General features: G+C 38.3%; 1 protein-coding gene across 2 annotated transcripts in view; it reads right to left on the bottom strand.

The window, feature by feature from the left end:
• The window catches only part of LOC120860676 (nudC domain-containing protein 1), a 92,540-nt gene that overhangs the window by 60,193 nt on the left and 13,613 nt on the right, over positions 1-18,734 (bottom strand). For both annotated transcript variants that reach the window (XM_040236428.1, XM_040236427.1), the window contains exon 2: positions 17,499-17,653. In XM_040236428.1, the coding sequence (XP_040092362.1) occupies positions 17,499-17,653 (155 nt within the window). The remainder of the gene's footprint in view (positions 1-17,498; positions 17,654-18,734) is intronic.

Genomic DNA, 18,734 nt, shown 5'->3' on the forward strand with positions numbered 1-18,734 from the left:
ACATTAAGAATGAATCCCTCCCTCTCCTTGACACAAACACACACAGAATAAAAATATCAGCAGTCCACTGGTTATTCTCCTCTTCACAAGTAGGTGCCCAAGTCCTCTGCTTGAGTACGAGCTGTCCCACTGGCTCACTTGTAACCAATAAAAGTGATGGTATGTGACTTCTTAGGTTAGGTCATACAAGACTGTACATCTTGTACCTTGCTCTTTCTCTTTGATTGTATGTGACAGACCCACGTGAGGAGGCACTCAGGGCTCCTGACAACCACGAGCAGCAGCCCGTGAGTGAAGTTCGGAAGTGTCCCCTTCAGCTCTAGTCAGGCTTTCAGACCACTGCAGTTGTGGCTGACATCTTGGCTACATTCTCTTGACATCTTGGCTAAGCCATTCTGATTTCTCACTGAAACTGTGAGATGACAAGGGTTTACTGTTTCAAGTCACTAAGTCCTGAAGTAATTTATTACACAGCAATAGATAACTAATGCAATACAGTAATCTAGTCTTCATTCTTAAGTTTAAAATTAACGAGCAGCATTTTAACGAATTGGAAGTAACACATCACGCTCTAAATTCCAACACAGACATCTCTGTGGTATGAAAATGCTATGTTATGCTATTAACAACTCGTGTTTTTGTTAACATATTTTTATTGTGTATATATATCCTTATAAATATGTATATGACATATTTTTATTGTGTATATATATCCTTATACACATAGCGTCTCATGCTTCATGCTCAGTCGTGTCCGACTCTCTGTGACCCCACTGATTGTGGCCCACCAGGCTCCTCTCTCCATGGGATTTCTCAGGCAAGAATACTGGAATAGCTTGCTATTTCCTCCTCCTAGTGACCTTCCCGGCCCAGAGATCCAATCCGTGTCTCTTGCATATCTCCTGCATTGGCAGGCGGATTCTTTACTACTGAACCATCTGGGAAGGCCATGATATAAAGTAGTAAGATGGATTACATCATTAAAATGTTTTACAAGAAAATATATAACAAAGGGCTACAACTCAGAAAACAAACTTCCCCTCATACACCAAACTGTATTCAATTCAATTTCTATTCTTGTTTTAGTTATTAGTTAACAGGTTTTCCTGCAGTACAGAAATAATCCTTGATTGATATATTTCAGGGTCTGTCTGGTGGCTCAGTGGGTAAAGAATCTGCCTGCAATGTGGGAGACCTGTATTCAATCCCTGGGTTGGGAAGATCCCCTGGAGAAAAGAAAGGCTACCCAGTCCAGTATTCTGGCCTGGAGAATTCCATGGATTGTATAGTCCATAGGGTCACAAAAAGTTGGACGCGACTGAGCGACTTTCACTTTTCTTGTATTTCATTCCCTGCTCCTAGAACTGTTTAGATTAATATATATATACATACACTAAAAAAGATTTAATTAATTAAACTATGTGCTTATTAGCCTCAAGTTTTTTAGTGACCCACTGTTTCTTCTAAAGCATGCAATTCTGTGTTTTTTTAAAGGGCACCTTTCCTTCTTTTTGTACTCATATTTTACTGATTTATATAATACTGCATTAAATAATGAAAATGCATTGACAAACACAGTTGACAAGTTTTTAGAATGAGAAAATCTGATTATTACTGATGTAAAACTCAGCTAGCAGAAACAGAATTATAACAGGAGAGAACTGAGCAGCCTACTAGCAATACATATCAAACTCACTGTGGTCTTCAGTCAGCAAGTTACTAAAAAATAGAGAATATCAGCTAATCCAGTCAGCTAAGTGAAAGGCAAGCAAGAGAAATTTTACTGCAAGCTAATGCCTGTGTAGGCATTTAGAACATGATGTTGAATTTCCAATTATTGTGAAAGAAATGGACTAGTCAACAAATAGTAGTGGAACATTAGGGAATTTTAGGGGAAAAAAACATACAAAAACATTCCTTATTCCAGACAGATCAATAATCTAAATGTTTTAACAGAAAAGTAAAGTAGCTTTGTTAGAAGATTATTTTAATAATCTCAGGGTGGAGAAAGCCTTCTTATGAGTAAATAAAAGACATACAGGAGGTAAGAAGACAAATACTTGCCACAAATATAACACAGTACTAATAACATACAAAATACCTTTAAAACTCAACAAGAATGACAGGTTATCATTTTTTTCATAGTAAAAGAATATGAACAGGAAAACTATGGTTAAAAAAAAAAAAGGCCACATGATACCTCCATTCCAGGAAAAAAAAAAAAAAAGTCTTAGACTGTTAATGTCTATTCTTGGCTAAAGTGCCCTGTTGGTAGGAACAGAAGTATAGGCTTTTTGCAATGATTATAAATCAAATTTTATGATGTGTTACATACCCTGTAGTGGGCTTCCCAGGTGGTTCAGTGGTAAAGAATCTGCCTGCCCATGCAGGAGACGTGGGTTCTATCCCTGGGCTGGGAAGATCCTCCGGAGAAGAGACTGGCTACCCACTCCAGTATTCTTGCCTGGAGAATCCCATGGACAGAGAAGCCTGGTGGGCTACAGTCCATGGGGTTGCAAATGAGTTGGGCACGACTTAGTGACTAAACAACAACAAATACAATTCCACTTCTAGAATACTTGCACATGTACACTAAGATCCACATAACAAGAATGTTTATTTTAATGAAGAAAATGACCAAATGTGCTAATAAAAACTAAGATACAATCTAGTCTAGTGAGGAAGAGAACAGCAGCCCCTGACAGCCCAGTGCCAGCCTGGCAGTATCAGCGAGGACTTGGCTTTGCTCTGAGCTAGTGACACTAACAGCCATATTCTCCTGATAAACAATTTCACAGAACAGCATCATCAGACGACACTGTGTGACCTCTGTCATTATGACCAAACAAGAGAAAAACAGCATCACGCCATAATGGTAACTGAATACACATAAAATATGAATGTTGTCAGAGCCACAAAGAGGATCCTAATCCATGCCAATTTCACTTATCACAGCTTAAGCCTTGGTCCAGTCTTCCCTCCTTCTGGACAAGACTTACTAAGATACCCATCATGGAATTATCCAGCTTCCTAACAGTAGCCAACCCAGAGCAAAGCCTCAGTTTCTAAAATCCCCTCCCCAAACCATCTGATATAAGCCTAATCCTACAATGTCCTTTCTAACATCCTCTTACTGAGACATCCCGTGGTTCCCCATCGTGCACATCCCTCCTCTGCTTCACCAAGTAATAAATCCAGTGTGTTCAAATATAAACGTGTACCTGGCATCTCTGTCTGGAAAGCACTGGCAGATGAGTGGTTAACTGGCATAATCATCCTTTGGAATACCAAATAACGTAGTTATACTAAAGTAGATTTAATTTTTTAAAGATTTTTTTAGTCTTTGTTTAAAAATGTTGGCCCATTTGTAAAGTCTTTGTTGAATTTGTTATACTATTGCTTCTGTTTTATGTTTTTTGTCTGTGAGGCATGTGGGATCTTGGCTCCCTGACCAGGGACTGAAAACTTGCACCCCCTTCACTGGAAGGCAAAGTCTTAACTACCAGACCACCAAGTCCCCTGAAGTAGATTTATAATAAAGATCTCCAAGATAATGACTGAAAAAAAATTGCAGATGCAGAAAACACATAAATCCATATATGTTGGAACAAACACTGTGATATGACAGCACAGAGTAAGCTACAGACAGACCGGGGTATTTCAGCGTTTACCATTAGAAACGAAAACGAGATCTGGTGGTAAAGGAGACTGGTGGTCAAGGGGAAATTTCCATTACTGCTTCAATACATTGCTTTTTCTTTAAAGCACTGAATAATTTACATGTGATATACATAATTAAAAGATATGAATAAGTTAAAATAAAATGCAACTTCTTCCTCAAAATAGGTGTTACAAAGCAAAGTTTCTAGTGGTCTCTCCCACTACATGCCCTTCACAACATCTAAGCTAGGGAATCATTGTTAGGAAGCGATCATTCTTCATTTCATACTCCATCCTAAAGATGGCTTTAAGCCTTCTTTCAAATACAAGGCTTCACGTAACTGAGACTGCTAGGCATCTGATTATCGGATGTGAATGTCAAAGTCACTCAGTCGTGTCCAACTCTTTGCGACCCCCTGGACTATGATTACCAATAAATGAGTGCAACATCCAATAGAATGATTAAGATATTCAAGTATATATATGTGAAGCCAAAAATAATTAAATTAAAAATGCAAAACAAAACACAGTTATCTCGAAGCTAAATGATAGTTTATGTGAAAGAACCTAAAATGTTCCTGATTTTTGAAATCTAGTTTTCAGAATACATTTTAATTTTAAATGGACTGTAGGCAACAAAATATTTTCTTCTGCATTAATAAATCAAATTAGAGTACTAAATTATTTCTGAATACCCTCCATTAACAGTTTTACAGTGTCTTAATAATAAAGCTTTATGTAACTAGCATCTATAATGTCCTGGTCCCAACCAATCATTTTCTTCTTCCAGTCAAAAAAAAAGTTAACATTACTATGTTCAAAGCTGTTGACAATCATTCTGAGATAACATTACACAGCTGAATTGTGAACGAATTAAAATTTCAATGATAAATGAAGTACTTCTTGAATGATAATAATGTACAGTATTGTATTAAATAAGTGCTTTGACTTTTGCCATCTCAATTATTTCCAAAGCTTATGAAGTTGAAATTATTATCCTACTTGAAAAAGATAAAAAGCTCTGCTCAAAAAAATTAAATAATTTGCCTATAACTCCACTGCTAGAAATGGGAGGACCAATATTCAAATCTTGGTTGACTGCACTCCAAAAATTGGTCTTTCTTATATTCCACACTTTATTAAGAAGAAATCAATTCTCAAGTTTTTCTAAACAAATGATATGTCAGAAGTGAATGCAACTTATAAAGTAACACCTCCCCACCAAAAAAACCCTCTAGTATGAACGAAACTACTATATTCAGTTTTTCTTTCAGGCTAATACATTATACAGTATTTTAATTAGATTCCTGAGTCAATAAAACATATTACAAAAATATCACTGTCCACATATTGTGTACAAATGACACTCTAAACAAACAGCAAATTAGTACTAATACATGAACTACGTATTTATGAAAACATCTTAAAACAGTTGGAAGTCTTAATTACAGCTACAAGAAGACAAGCTCTTAACTAACAAAGCTTTTTTCTAATACATGTACATTTATAGAAAACACTATTGAAGTTTAAAAAAAGAATAGTCTAACTAAACAAGGATGCCATTTACTATTAGACACTGATATTTAAAAACTTGCCCTTTTAAAACGGAGTGATCTTTTTCTGGAGAAAGACGTTTATCACTAATAACTATCTGGAAGGAAAAAAAAAGTCTTCCTATATCCTTCATTCCCCCACTTTTTTGCTAGAACTTTAAGGAAAGGTATTTTAAATTAATTGTAATTTGATTAAGTAATGTCTTTATGTACCACAAAGCTTTCAATAGTGTATTAAGCACACATAGTTCCAAGAACTTTACACCTTTCATTTTTTTTTAACCAGATAAATCACCGGCTCCCTGCTAGTAAACTCAACTGTAGAACACATGCTGGCCTCAGGTCTAGATAAGAATATACTGGTAAATAACTGAGCTAGACTAGCAAGTAGCTGTAACCAGTAACTCTGAGACAGTCTCACAAGTGCACGCTTCAGATGGAACCAGTAACTCTCCTCTGGATCTTTACATGCAATTTAAAGAGGCATCACAAGATGATGCTCTTTATTACCAAAAACATGAGTTTTTCAGATAAAAGAAATTAGGACAGAATTAATCCCCTAAATATTAAGAAACAGAACACAGTACTTTAAGCCCTAATATGATAAAATGACAATATAATAAAGAATCAAATTTTAAACACTGTTTTTTGTTTTTTTTTTTTCTTTTCTAAGGAACTGGAATTTTTCTACTTCCTAAGTGAACTTCCTTTCAACTGACATTTTTCTGAAATTAAGGACTGTAAACCACAAGTTGGCTCAGTGGCTTGTGGCTGAGATTCGCAGGTGGCTCAGTGGTAAAGAATCTGCCTGCCCATGCAGGAGACACAGGAGAAGCAGGTTCAATCCCTGGGTCGGGAAGATCCCCTGAAGGAAATGGCAGCCCACTCCAGTATTCTTGCCTGGAGAATCCATGGACAGAGGAGCCTGGCAGGCTGCAGTCTGACACGACTGAGCGACTGAACACATACACCCACAAACTGCTGATTTGGACCTTATCAACACAATGCCTCTATAAACCTGTGTTGCACTGCTGCCACCTGCTGGCTCCTGAAAAAATCTAAAGGTTAAACAACTTAGGGATTTCCTTTCTTAGGCCCTACAGCCTTCGTTCACTGTGACCACAATAATGTTTAGCCCAAATTAACAAGGACGGTCATTTTTCTAAATCAGCCACAAATAAAAACCTCCTTGAGATTTGTGCATGTGTGCCTTTGACTAAAAAAAAAAAAAAAAAAATCAGACAATAAAAGTTATGTAAGAACTGTTTTCACTTAAAAAAAGCCAGTGTATAACCACAGCAGCCAATACTCTCCACCTGCTCCCAATATAGTTCAAAGAGCAAGCTGATTTCCTTTGTTGCTGACCAAAAAAATAAGAAGTTAGTGTGGTATTCTGTACCACTGGTGCAGAGTTTCACAAAACTTGGTCACCAGACCAGAAGCAAAGTGATGTGCGGTGTTTGATAAATGAAGATTCCCAGACCACAACCAACCCTAACAAACTAATCAGAATCTTTGGGGACCACAACCTGAAATTAGCTTTTGGTTTTGATCAATTGCTCCAAATGATTCTGATGTGCAATAAAGTTTGAAAACCAAAGACAAAAAGCTGACTTAAGCAGAAAACTAAAACAATCCCAAATACGGTTCTTTAAAAATAAAATAATAATGATATCCTTAGAAAAAGTTTGATTAAGCAAAAAGAGGAAAACGAAAGGAAAGGGAGAAAAGATAACAATTTTTTTCCTAGCAAAAATATACAGTACTACCCATGAAACAGTTTGAGAAAACCAATTACAATGGAATAAACTGAATAGGTGGTTACAGAATTACCATTAAAAAGAACAAGATATATATCATGTCTGAAGAGAATTTTTATTTAATATATAAAGAGCACATTACCCCAATTCTAAACTATTTCAGTTCCAGAAAACTCTACAATTCAAAGAAGCCAGCAAAACTTTAATCAAAATCTGTTATCAACAAAATCAAAATAAAAAAACAATATAACTTGTGAAAACAAATACAAATATTATAAATAAAATGTCAGCAAATAGAATCCAATAATGTATCAAAAGAATAACGCATTCTAACCTAAAATAATTTATTCGAGGAACTTAAGGAATTAAGAAATTAAGGAATTTTTTAAACTATATCAATTTAATTTACTACACTGATACATTAACAATAGGTGGGTTCTGAAAAGGCACGCAATAAAATTCATCAGGCATAATAAAAATATTCAATAGAAACTGAAAGAAGCAAGTTTACAACAATAAAGTGAAAGTCATTCAGTCATGTCCGACTCTTTGTGAGGCTACGGCCTGTATAGTCCATGGAATTCTCCAGGTCAGAATACTGGAGTGGGTAGCTGTTCCCTTCTCCAGGGGATCTTCCTAACCCACGGATCAAACTCAGGTCTCCTCCATTGCGGGCAGATTCGTTACCAGTTGAGCCACAAGGGAAGCCCAAGATTACTGGAGTGCATAGCCTATCTCTTCTCCAGCGGATCTTTCTGAGCCAGGAATTCAGCTAGGGTCTCCTGCATTGAGAATCCCAGGGACAGGGAGTATTCAAGTCATTTAAAAGCCATTACAATTAAAATCAAAAGGTAAACAGAGATACTTGCAATCCCCATTATTATTCAACACTGTCTCAGAGGTTCTTCAAGAAAACAAAAAGGAAATGACACAGGAATTTTTTTTTTCTACTTTCACAAATACTAGAAAAGGAGACAAAACCATTTCCTTTTGCTAATGATGGAACTATCAGTTTTGAAAGCCTAAATGGGAACAGGTAAAAATTACTGAATTATCAATTAAGGTGACTGCTTACACAACAAATAGTCTTTATCCATAAACCTCTAGGAAAGAAAACAGAAAAAACTATATTTTATTAACGAGAGGCAAAAACCATGAAATAGTCAAAATTAAACGAGCATAAGACCAAAGGAAAATGATAAAAATACTACTTTAAGGATATAAAACAAACTATAAATAAATGAAAGGACACACACCATGTTCTTGGATAAAAAAAAGAAAGTTCACAAAAATGCCAATTCTCCCCAAATTAATATAAACTAATTCACTCTATCAAAAAATGAGATTTCTCTATTGAAAGTTTTAATTAGACTGACTCTGGCCTTCAGGCCCAGTAACTACAGGAGTAAAAGACACCACAGAAAGAAAAACAGAGGAATCAGCAAATGCCCTCCTATCAAAAGATGAGACTACAGATTCTCTTCTTTGTATACCAGAAAGCCACAATCAGGCCTTATACCTCTCAGACAAGAAACCAAAGGACTCCTCTCTGGGGACATCTGGAAACCCAGGAGATTTGACCTACAAAATCTAGCATTCGGGTCAGGGGATTCTCACTCAAGCATACAGCTGTCATTAGTTGGGGGTAGAAAAAATGTATATAGATATATGTAGGTCTTCTCAATAGAAGATCTAATAAACTATTTTTAGAGTGTATGTCTTTTCAACTAAATAGTTAAAAGGACTTTGTAATCCAATTGCCTAAAAGAGAATACATATGAAGTGCTAAAAAAATTCAGGGATGAGAATGACAACTGAGAACCAGGAAAGAATGCCACTTGTAGAAATTTTCCCAGAAGTCATGCATTCAAAATTATGACTTCCTTATTGCTTTCCAAGGGTGGGGCAGGGGGCAGGGAGGACTTTCTAATTTACTAGGAAGTTAAACATATTTAAATGTAGACTACATTTAGAAATATGTACATTGCTTTGATCATGTACAAACATACTAAAAAGGTTGTTGTTTCAATGTCAAGTTCAAATTGGGAAAGCGAGGAAAGGAAGCAGTTCAGTTCACATTCTACTGGAAATAAATAAACTAGAAGAGACTTTACTTTGTACACTGCAGCATTCTCAGTGCCTACAATAACGCATAACATATACTACATATTCAATAAACATTTTGAATGTCATGTGAACAGTATAAATTAGACTGACTGAAGCTCCATAAGTCAATATTTTTAAAGACTATCCAGATTTTAGATTTGTCTTCTGAAACAAAGCATAACAGACTCTTTAAAAAATGTAAGAGCCCTTAAATTTAAAAAACACAATAAAATGCTATCTATGCATATGCAGAGTATGGATGTGTATGATCATATATGGGCAACAGAGTAAACATGTATGTGTACAGGCTATCTGGCCTGCACACACTATCCCACTACACAGTGTATATATAGTGTATGTGTATATAGTGTCTTTAATGAGTCAACAGATAGGCAAAGACACACTAAACCAAATAAGGAACTATAATGAATTCTTAGAAGCTAGGCAATGGGACAGGATAAGGAATTAAAGATGTATCAGTCTTTGCTCTGATTCCATGTCAAGGAAGCTATCAAAAAAAAAAAAATTACAGAAAAAAAGCCACCAAATAAAATAATTTTATTTCCTAAGGAATCTTTTCAATAGAAGAAAAAGATACTGATAAGTAGGCCACATTGCTTATCTACGGTATTTCAAACGCAGTCATGAACTCTAATTCTCTAGATTTCCAATCTTGTGATTTGAGTTGGAATTAGTGTCAAAAATAATGGTTATCAATGAGTGAACTGATAAAACCAAGCTTTTGGCCCTGTGACCCTGCTGACATCCCTCTCCTGACCACGCATGCTGCTGTGCGACCCCACAGACGGCAGCCCACCAGGCTCCCCCGTCCCTGGGATTCTCCAGGCAAGAACACTGGAGTGGGTTGCCATTTCCTTCTCCAATGCATGAAAGTGAAAAGTGAAAGTGAAGTCGCTCAGCCTGACCGTGCATAGTTCAGTTCAGTCGCTCAGTCATGTCCCTCTTTTGTGACCCCATGAATTGCAGCACGCCAGGCCTCCCTGACCATGCATAGTAGGACTCTTTTGTGACCCCATGAATCACAGCACGCCAGGCCTCCCTGACCATGCATAGTAGTAAACTATTTCCTCCTCCATACTATTTGTACATCTGATCCTAACTTCCATGGTGATGGGTAGCAGTAATTCAATAAAAGTTTGTTGAAGAGAAATAAATATTTCTTATTCAGTAATACTATCTCAACAAACAAGACTCACACTTTTACCTGAAGAAGGAATAATAAGATAATATCAAAAGTGTAAAGCCAGCAAGCTTTAAGGAACTGTTATCCATTTTATAAACATACTGATTAAGCCTTCTGTTGGCTGCTAGGATTATAAAAATATAAGACACACAAGGGTTGGCAAGTTATACTCCGTAAGCCTAAAAATTATCCTGTCTTTGTAAATAAAGTTTTATTGGAATGCAGCCACTCACTGTTTACATATTGTGAATTGCCATTTTCACACACTACTAAAGCAAAACTGAGCAGCTGTGACTTAAGACTGGTCCATAAACCCTGCAACATTTATTTTCTAGCCCTATGCAGAAAAACTCACAGTCCATGCAGATCTGAGACTAATGGTTTGCATATCCTGGAGGAGGAAAGGGAGGACCTCGGGGTAAGCTTCCTAGATGAAACAGTTAGCTGAAACTTAAGTGAAGACTGTGAAGCAGCCCAAGACAGAAATCAGAGAGAAGGTAAAGAAACAGCTGGAAGCAGAGGGATACAGGGCAGGTTTTAGTCACATGGTATTGTTAGAATGCAGTGTACAAAGTGGTGAAAGACGAAGCTGGAGAAAAGGGCAAAACTGGAGAAAAGGGCAAAATAGGCTACAGTTGCCAAGGTGAAGTTTGTACTTTTTAAACAAATATATCACTTTATGCTTATACTTGCCAGAAAAATAAAAATCAAACACACACACACACACACACAAATCCACCTCTGGAAGAATATATCAAGAAATTAGTAAAAAGAAATAATAGAGGGAAAGGAGAGATAAAACCAGGGTCAGAAAGACTTTACTAAACATCTTTTTTAATTTGTTTTTAAAAATCACATGAATGCATTAGCTATTTTAAAATTACATGTTAAAAAGTGTGTTCCTTCCCATAAAGGAAATATTTAAGGACTTTAAATGAGAGGTGTTAAGAGTAAACAAATTAGATTCTGTAGATGAAATGTAGAGGAAAGCTGGAAAGAGCAAAGAGCAGTCAGAAAACTATGAACAGAACACTGATTACTTAACAATGTATCATGAAGTTTACAACATATGAAGAAGCAAAAAGTATGACAATAGCTCAAAGGATGGAAAAGGAAGTAAAGGAGTTATATTACTGTAGGGTTTTTACATTGTTTTTTAAGTGGAATAACATTAATTAAAAGAAAACTAGGATAAGTTAAGGATGAGTACTACAATCTCTACACTAAGAAAAATACCACAAAGAAACCTTTTGTGTACCAGGACCCAGGAGAAAAGAGCAGTGACCCCACAAGAGACTGAGCCAGACTTGCCCGCGTCTCTGGCAGAGGCGTAGCTCAATAGCGGCCTGCTGTGGGGTCAGGGGCACTGACTCTCCTAGGAGTCGACTTCAACAGTCCTGAGTGTGACAGCATGTCTTTCTGAAGGAGGTCCCCATTACTGCCATTACCCCTACCATAGTTTGGCCTCAGGCTAAACTACAGGGAGGGAACACAGCCCCACCCATCAGCAGAAAATTGGATTAAAGATTTACTGAGCATGGCCTTTCACGAGTGAAAAAGTTGGCTTAAAGCTCAACATTCAGAAAACGAAGATCATGGCATCTGGTCCCATCAATTCATGGGAAATAGATGGGGAAACAGTGGAAACAGTGTCAGACTTTATCTTTTGAGGCTCCAAAATCACTGCAGATGGTGACTACAGCCATGAAATTAAAAGATGTTTACTCCTTGGAAGGAAAGTTATGACCAACCTAGATAGTATATTCAAAAGCAGAGACATTACTTTGCCGACTAAGGTCCATCTAGTCAAGGCTATGGTTTTTCCTGTGGTCATGTATGGATGTGAGAGTTGGACTGTGAAGAAAGCTGAGCGCCGAAGAATTGATGCTTTTGAACTGTGGTGTTGGAGAAGACTCTTGAGAGTCCCTTGGACTGCAAGGAGATTCAACCAGTCCATTCTGAAGGAGATCAACCCTGGGATTTCTTTGGAAGGAATGATGCTAAAGCTGAAGCTCCAGTACTTTGGCCACCTCAAGCGAAGAGCTGACTCATTGGAAAAGACTCTGATGTTGAGAGGGATTGGGGGCAGGAGGAGAAGTGGACGACCAAGGATGAGATGGCTGGATGGCATCACAGACTCAATGGACGTGAGTCTGAGTGAACTCTGGGAGATGGTGATGGGCAGGGAGGCCTGGAGTGCTGCGATTCATGGGGTCGCAAAGAGTCGGACACGACTGAGTGACTGAACTGCCTTTCATGACCCAGATAACTATGATGGTGTGATCACTCACCTAGACGCAGACATCCTGGAATGTGAAGTCAAGTGGGCCTTAGGAAGCATCACTAAGAACAAAGCTAGTGGAGGTGATGGAATTCCAGTTAAGCTATTTCAAATCCTGAAAGATGACACTGTGAAAGTGCTCCACTCAATATGTCAGCAAATTTGGAAAACTCAGCAGTGGCCACAGGACTGGAAAAGCTATGTTTTCATTCCAATCCCAAAGAAAAGCAATGCCAAAGAATGTTCAAACTACCACGTTGATTGCACTCACCTCACATCCTAGTAAAGTAATGCTCAAAATTGCCCAAGCCAGGCTTCAGCAATACGTGAATCATGAACTTCCAGATGTTCAAGCTGGATTTAGAAAAGGCAGAGGAACCAGAGATCAAATTGCCAACATCCACTGGATTATTGAAAAGGCAAGAGAGTTCCAGAAATATACCTACTTCTGCTTTATTGACTACGCCAAAGCCTCTGACTGTGTGGATCACAACAAATCACCTGACCTGCCTCCTGAGAAACCTGCATGCAGGCAAGAAGCAACAGTTAGAACTGTACATGGAACAGACTGGTTCCAGATCAGGAAGGAGTATGTCAAGGCTGTATACTGTAGTGCTCAGTCGCTCAGTCATGTCCGACTCTGTGAGACCCTGTGGACTGGAGTCTGCCAGGCTCCTCTGTACATGGGATTCTCCAGGCAAGAATACTGGAGTGGGTTGCCATTTCCTTCTCCAAGGCTGTATATTGTCACCTTGCTTATTTAACTTAGAGGCAGAGTACATTTGAGAAATGCAGGGCTGGATGAAGAGCAAGCTGGAATCAAGATTGCCGGGAGAAATATCAATAACCTCAGATATGCAGATGACACCACCCTTATGGCAGAAAATGAAGAGGAACTAAAGAGCCTCTTGATAAAAGTGAAAGAGGAGAGTGAAAAACTTGGCTTAAAGCTCAACATTCAGAAAAAGAAGATCAAGGCATCCGGTCCCATCACTTCATGGGAAATAGATGGGGAAACAATGGAAACAGTGAGAGGCTTAATTTTGGGGGAGCTCCAAAATCACTGCAGATGGTGACTGCAGCATGAAATTAAAAAACACTTGCTTCTTGAAAGAAAAGCTATGACCAACCTAGACAGCATATTAAAAAGCAGAGACATTACTAAGCCAACAAAGGTCTGTGTAGCCAAGCTATGGTTTTTCCAGTACTCGTGTATGGATGTGAGATTTGGACCATAAAGAAAGCTGAGCCCCAACAAATTGATGCTTTTGAAGTGTGATGTTGGAGAAGACTCTTTAGAGTACTTTGGACTGCAAGGAGACCCAACCAGTCCATTCTAAAAGAAACCAATCCTGAATATTCATTGGAAGGACTGATGCTGAAGCTGAAACTCCAATACTTAGGTCGCCTGATGGAAAGAACTGACTCATTGGACAACACCCTGATGCTGGGAAAGATTGAAGGCAGGAGAAGGGGACGACAGAGGATGAGATGGATGGAAACTCACTCGATGGATGTGAGTTTGAGTAGGTTCAGGGAGCTGGTGATCGACAGGGAAGCCTGGCATGCTGCAGTCCATGGGGTCGCGAAGAGTCGGCCATGACTGAGTGACCGAACTGAACTGAATTAAGCATGGCCTTGCCTGCCAGAACAAGACCCAGTTTCCTTCACAGCCAGTCCCTCCCATCAGGAAGCTTGCACAAGCCTCTAATCCATCAGATGGCAGACAGAATGAAAACCACAATCACAGAAAACTAAGCAAACTGATCACACGAATCACAACCTTGTCTAACTCAATGAGCTGTGAGTAAGCCATGCCATGGAGGTGAGAGAGTCATCTCCAGGCAGGATGATAAGAAGTCTAGGAGTCCCCAAAGAGAGAGGGGTCTGGAATTCTCAAGGAGGAAGAAAGGACAAACCTTTTTCCTCTACTTTCCTTAGGATTATATAACAATAATGTATTCTGCTTGAGAACAGTCTCTGGAAAAAACCTTCTGGTTAATCCTGTTGTCTTAAAATGTAAATTATGGGAGTAGGTCTAGTGATGTCTTTACAACCTCCAGACATTCTTTGGATTCACTTTAATAGCAAACACCCTCTTCCAACAACACAAGAGAAGACTCTACACATGGACATCACCAGATGGTCAACACCAACATCAGACTGATTATATTCTTTGCAGCCAAAGATGGAGAAGCTCTATACAGTCAGCAAAAAAAGACCGGGAGCTGACTGTCACTCAGATCATGAACTCCTTATTGCCAAATTCAGACTTAAATTGAAGAAAGTGGGGAAAACCACTAGACCATTCAGGTATGATCTAAATCAAATCCCTTATGATTATACAGTAGAAGTGAGAAATAGATTTAAGGGACTAGATCTGATAGACAGAGTGCCTGATGAATTATGGATGGAGGTTCATGACATTGTACAAGAGACAGGGATTAAGACCATCCCCATGGAAGAGAAATGCAAAAAAGCAAAATGGTTGTCTGAGGAGGCCTTACAAATAGCTGTGAAAAGAAGAGAAGCGAAAAGCAAAGGAGAAAAGGAAAGATATAAGCATCTGAATGCAGAGTTCCAAAGAATAGCAAGGAGAGATAAGAAAGCCTTCCTCAGCGATCAATGCAAAGAAACAGAGGAAAACAACAGAATGGGAAAGACTAGAGATCTCTTCAAGAAAATTGGAGATACCAAGGGGACATTTCATGCAAAGATGGGCTTGATAAAGGACAGAAATGGTATGGACCTAACAGAAGCAGAAGATATTAAGAAGAGGTGGCAAGAATACACAGAAGACCTGTACAAAGAAGAGCTTCATGACCCAGATAATCACAATGGTGTGATCACTCACCTAGAGCCAGACATCTTGGAATGTGAAGTCAAGAGGGCCTTAGAAAGCATCACTATGAACAAAATTAGTGGAGGTGATGGAATTCCAGTTGAGCTATTTCAAATCCTGAAAGATGATGCTGTGAAAGTGCTGCAACTGAATATGCCAGCAAATTTGGAAAACTCAGCAGTGGCCACAGGACTGGAAAAGGTCCGTTTTCATTCCAATCCCAAAGAAAGGCAATGCCAAAAAATGCTCAAACTACCGCACAATGTACTCATCTCACATGCTAGTAAAGTAATGCTCAAAATTCTGCAAGCCAGGCTTCAGCAATAGGTGAACCGTGAACTCCCTGATGTTCAAGCTGGTTTTAGAAAAGGCAGAGGAACCAGAAATCAAAATGCCAACATCCGCTGGATCATGGAAAAAGCAAGAGAGTTCCAGAAAAACATCCATTTCTGCGTTATTGACGATGGCAAAGCCTTTGACTGTATGGATCACAATAAACTGGAAAATTCTGAAAGAGATGGGAATACCAGACCACCTGACCTGCCTCTTGAGAAACCTATATGCAGGTCAGGAAGCAACAGTTAGAATGGGACATGGAACAACAGACTGGTTCCAAACAGGAAAAGGACTACATCAAGGCTGTATATTGTCACCCTGCTTATTTAACTTATATGCAGAGTACATCATGAGAAACGCTGGGATGGAGGAAGCACAAGCTGGAATCAAGATTACCAGGAGAAATATCAATCACCTCAGATATGCAGATGACACCACCCTTGTGGCAGAAAGTGAAGAGGAACTAAAAAGCCTCTTGATGAAAGTGAAAGTGGAGAGTGAAAAAGTTGGCTTAAAGCTCAACATTCAGAAAACGAAGATCATGGCATCTGGTCCCATCACTTCATGGGAAATAGATGTGGAAACAGTGTCAGACTTTATTTTGGGGGGCTCCAAATTCACTGCAGATGGTGATTGCAGCCATGAAATTAAAAGATGCTTATTCCTTGGAAGAAAAGTTATGACCAACCTACAAAGCATATTCAAAAGCAGAGACATTACTTTGCCGACTAAGGTCCGTCTAGTCAAGGCTATGGTTTTTCCAGTGGTCATGTATGGATGTGAGAGTTGGACTGTGAAGAAAGCTGAGCGCCGAAGAATTGATGCTTTTGCACTGTGGTGTTGGAGAAGACTCTTGAGAGTCCCTTGGACTGCAAGGAGATCCAACCAGTCCATTCTGAAGGAGATCAGCCCTGGGATTTCTTTGGAAGGAATGATGCTAAAGCTGAAACTCCAGTACTTTGGCCACCTCATGCGAAGAAATGACTCACTGGAAAAGACTCTGATGCTGGGAGGGAATGAGGGCAGGAGGAGAAGGGGATGACAGAAGATGAGATGGCTGGATGGCATCACTGACTCGATGAACGTGAGTCTGAGTAAACTTCGGGAGTTGGTGATAGACAGGGAGGCCTGGAGTGCTGCAATTCATGGGTCACAAAGAGTCGGACACGACTGAGCGACTGAACTGAACTCAACACTTACAAACTCAAAGAAAAAGAATAGAAAAAGGCAAATACTAATTAAACAAACAAAAAGCCAGGACAGCTATATTAAATATCAGAAGATTTGAAGACAGAAATTATTCCCAAAGCCCAGAGATAAATAGGGATATTTTATAACGCTAAAAGGACCGATCCACAGCAGACAAAACAATCCTAAGAGATCTATCCCAATTAACATACTTAAAAATACATTAAGCAAAAGTGAACCGAAAGGGACTCACAGATAAATCCACTGTCACAGTCAGGGCTAACAACTGACATAGAAAAAGCAGACATGAACGGTTACATCAATATTGAGATATAAAATACATTAAGTAATTGCCTACTGGTAGGAGTAGAGGGGACTAAGTTAAAGTAACAGGAATGAAGGGAAAAATTAAAGTTGAATTAAACAAAATGAAGCCTTGTACAAACTGATGACATGACTCCATATATTAAAGGTATGTGTACCTCAATTCTGAGGCCATCAGATGAAAAGTGAAAATTAAGGATCAAATTTATTGGAAAAATCCTAATATTATAGATCTTTTTCTTACCAGCATCACTGTTAAATTCATAATTCTTCCAAGGTTATCAATGTAGTAGACACTGTCTTGATACCATGGATCACAGTGTAGGTAATTATACATTCCAAAAGCATGCATGTGTTCCAGGGTATATTGATCATCTCGAAGTTTTACTTCTGCCACAGCTGCAATATAAGAAAAAGAAACATAAACACCAAGAGCTTTCCTCAGATTGTTCTTTTCTGCAGAATGCCAACAAAGTTAAGAAAAAAAAAAAGCAGAACGCTAATTACCAAGGCTTTCAGGACAATTTACTTATATTATTCATTCAAAAACAATTTCTGGGCACAAACTAGGCACTGTGTGCAAAGGGTAAACAGTGAATCAAACTGACAAGGCCGTTCGCTTACAGAAGTTATAGTATAGTGCTGCAGGAGATAGAGCTTTTCACACCACACTCTTTTCTTTTAGGTATCTCTTCCTTATAATTATGAATATAAAGAACAGAGAAATTCTAAAATTGACAGATTCCCTGTCTTCTGGGCAAATATTAAGTATACTACATTATTAAGTGTTTTTGTACTTTAAAAAATCCTTTCCTGTCTATTAACTCATTCATTTTTACTACATGTTAAGAAATAAAGAGAATGTTTTAATTATCTCATTATATAATGATGGAAACAAATGAAGTGTAAATGGTGACTACTGTAATACCACATCTTTCCCAAGAATACAGAACAAAACAATATCATATCTGGAACAGAAACAAGGTTTCCTACTCAAAGAACAGTGCTTCTTTTCCACTAGGGCTTTAGAGACTTCCATAATTTTACTTTTTCCAGCTTTATTGAGATATAATTGATATACAACATCGTGTAAGTTTACAGTATACAACATAATGATATATGTATGTATTGTGAAGTGATTACCACATAAGCTTATTTAACACATACATCCATCAACTCACATAGTTAGAACTGTTCTTATTATAAGAACTTATAAGATCTACTTTCTTAGCTGCTTCTACAATTTTAAATCTGCCTCCCACTCCTCCTTCTCTTTTATGTAGATAGAAATCCTTATAGTTCAGGGCTGCTCATGACCTAGAAGTAATTTCTGTTCCCAAAGGAAATACATAAGTAGACTATGCTTGGCCAGTACTTTACTTAATTATGAAACTCACCTTACTATATTCTGATTGAAAGTATTTTCATCTTTTTTCCCCAAATGCTCACCTGTCCCTACTTCTAATACCCGTCTTGAGTA

This window comes from Oryx dammah, unplaced genomic scaffold (assembly GCF_014754425.2).
Source record: "Oryx dammah isolate SB20612 unplaced genomic scaffold, SCBI_Odam_1.1 HiC_scaffold_11163, whole genome shotgun sequence".
Taxonomy (NCBI): Eukaryota; Metazoa; Chordata; class Mammalia; order Artiodactyla; family Bovidae; genus Oryx; species Oryx dammah.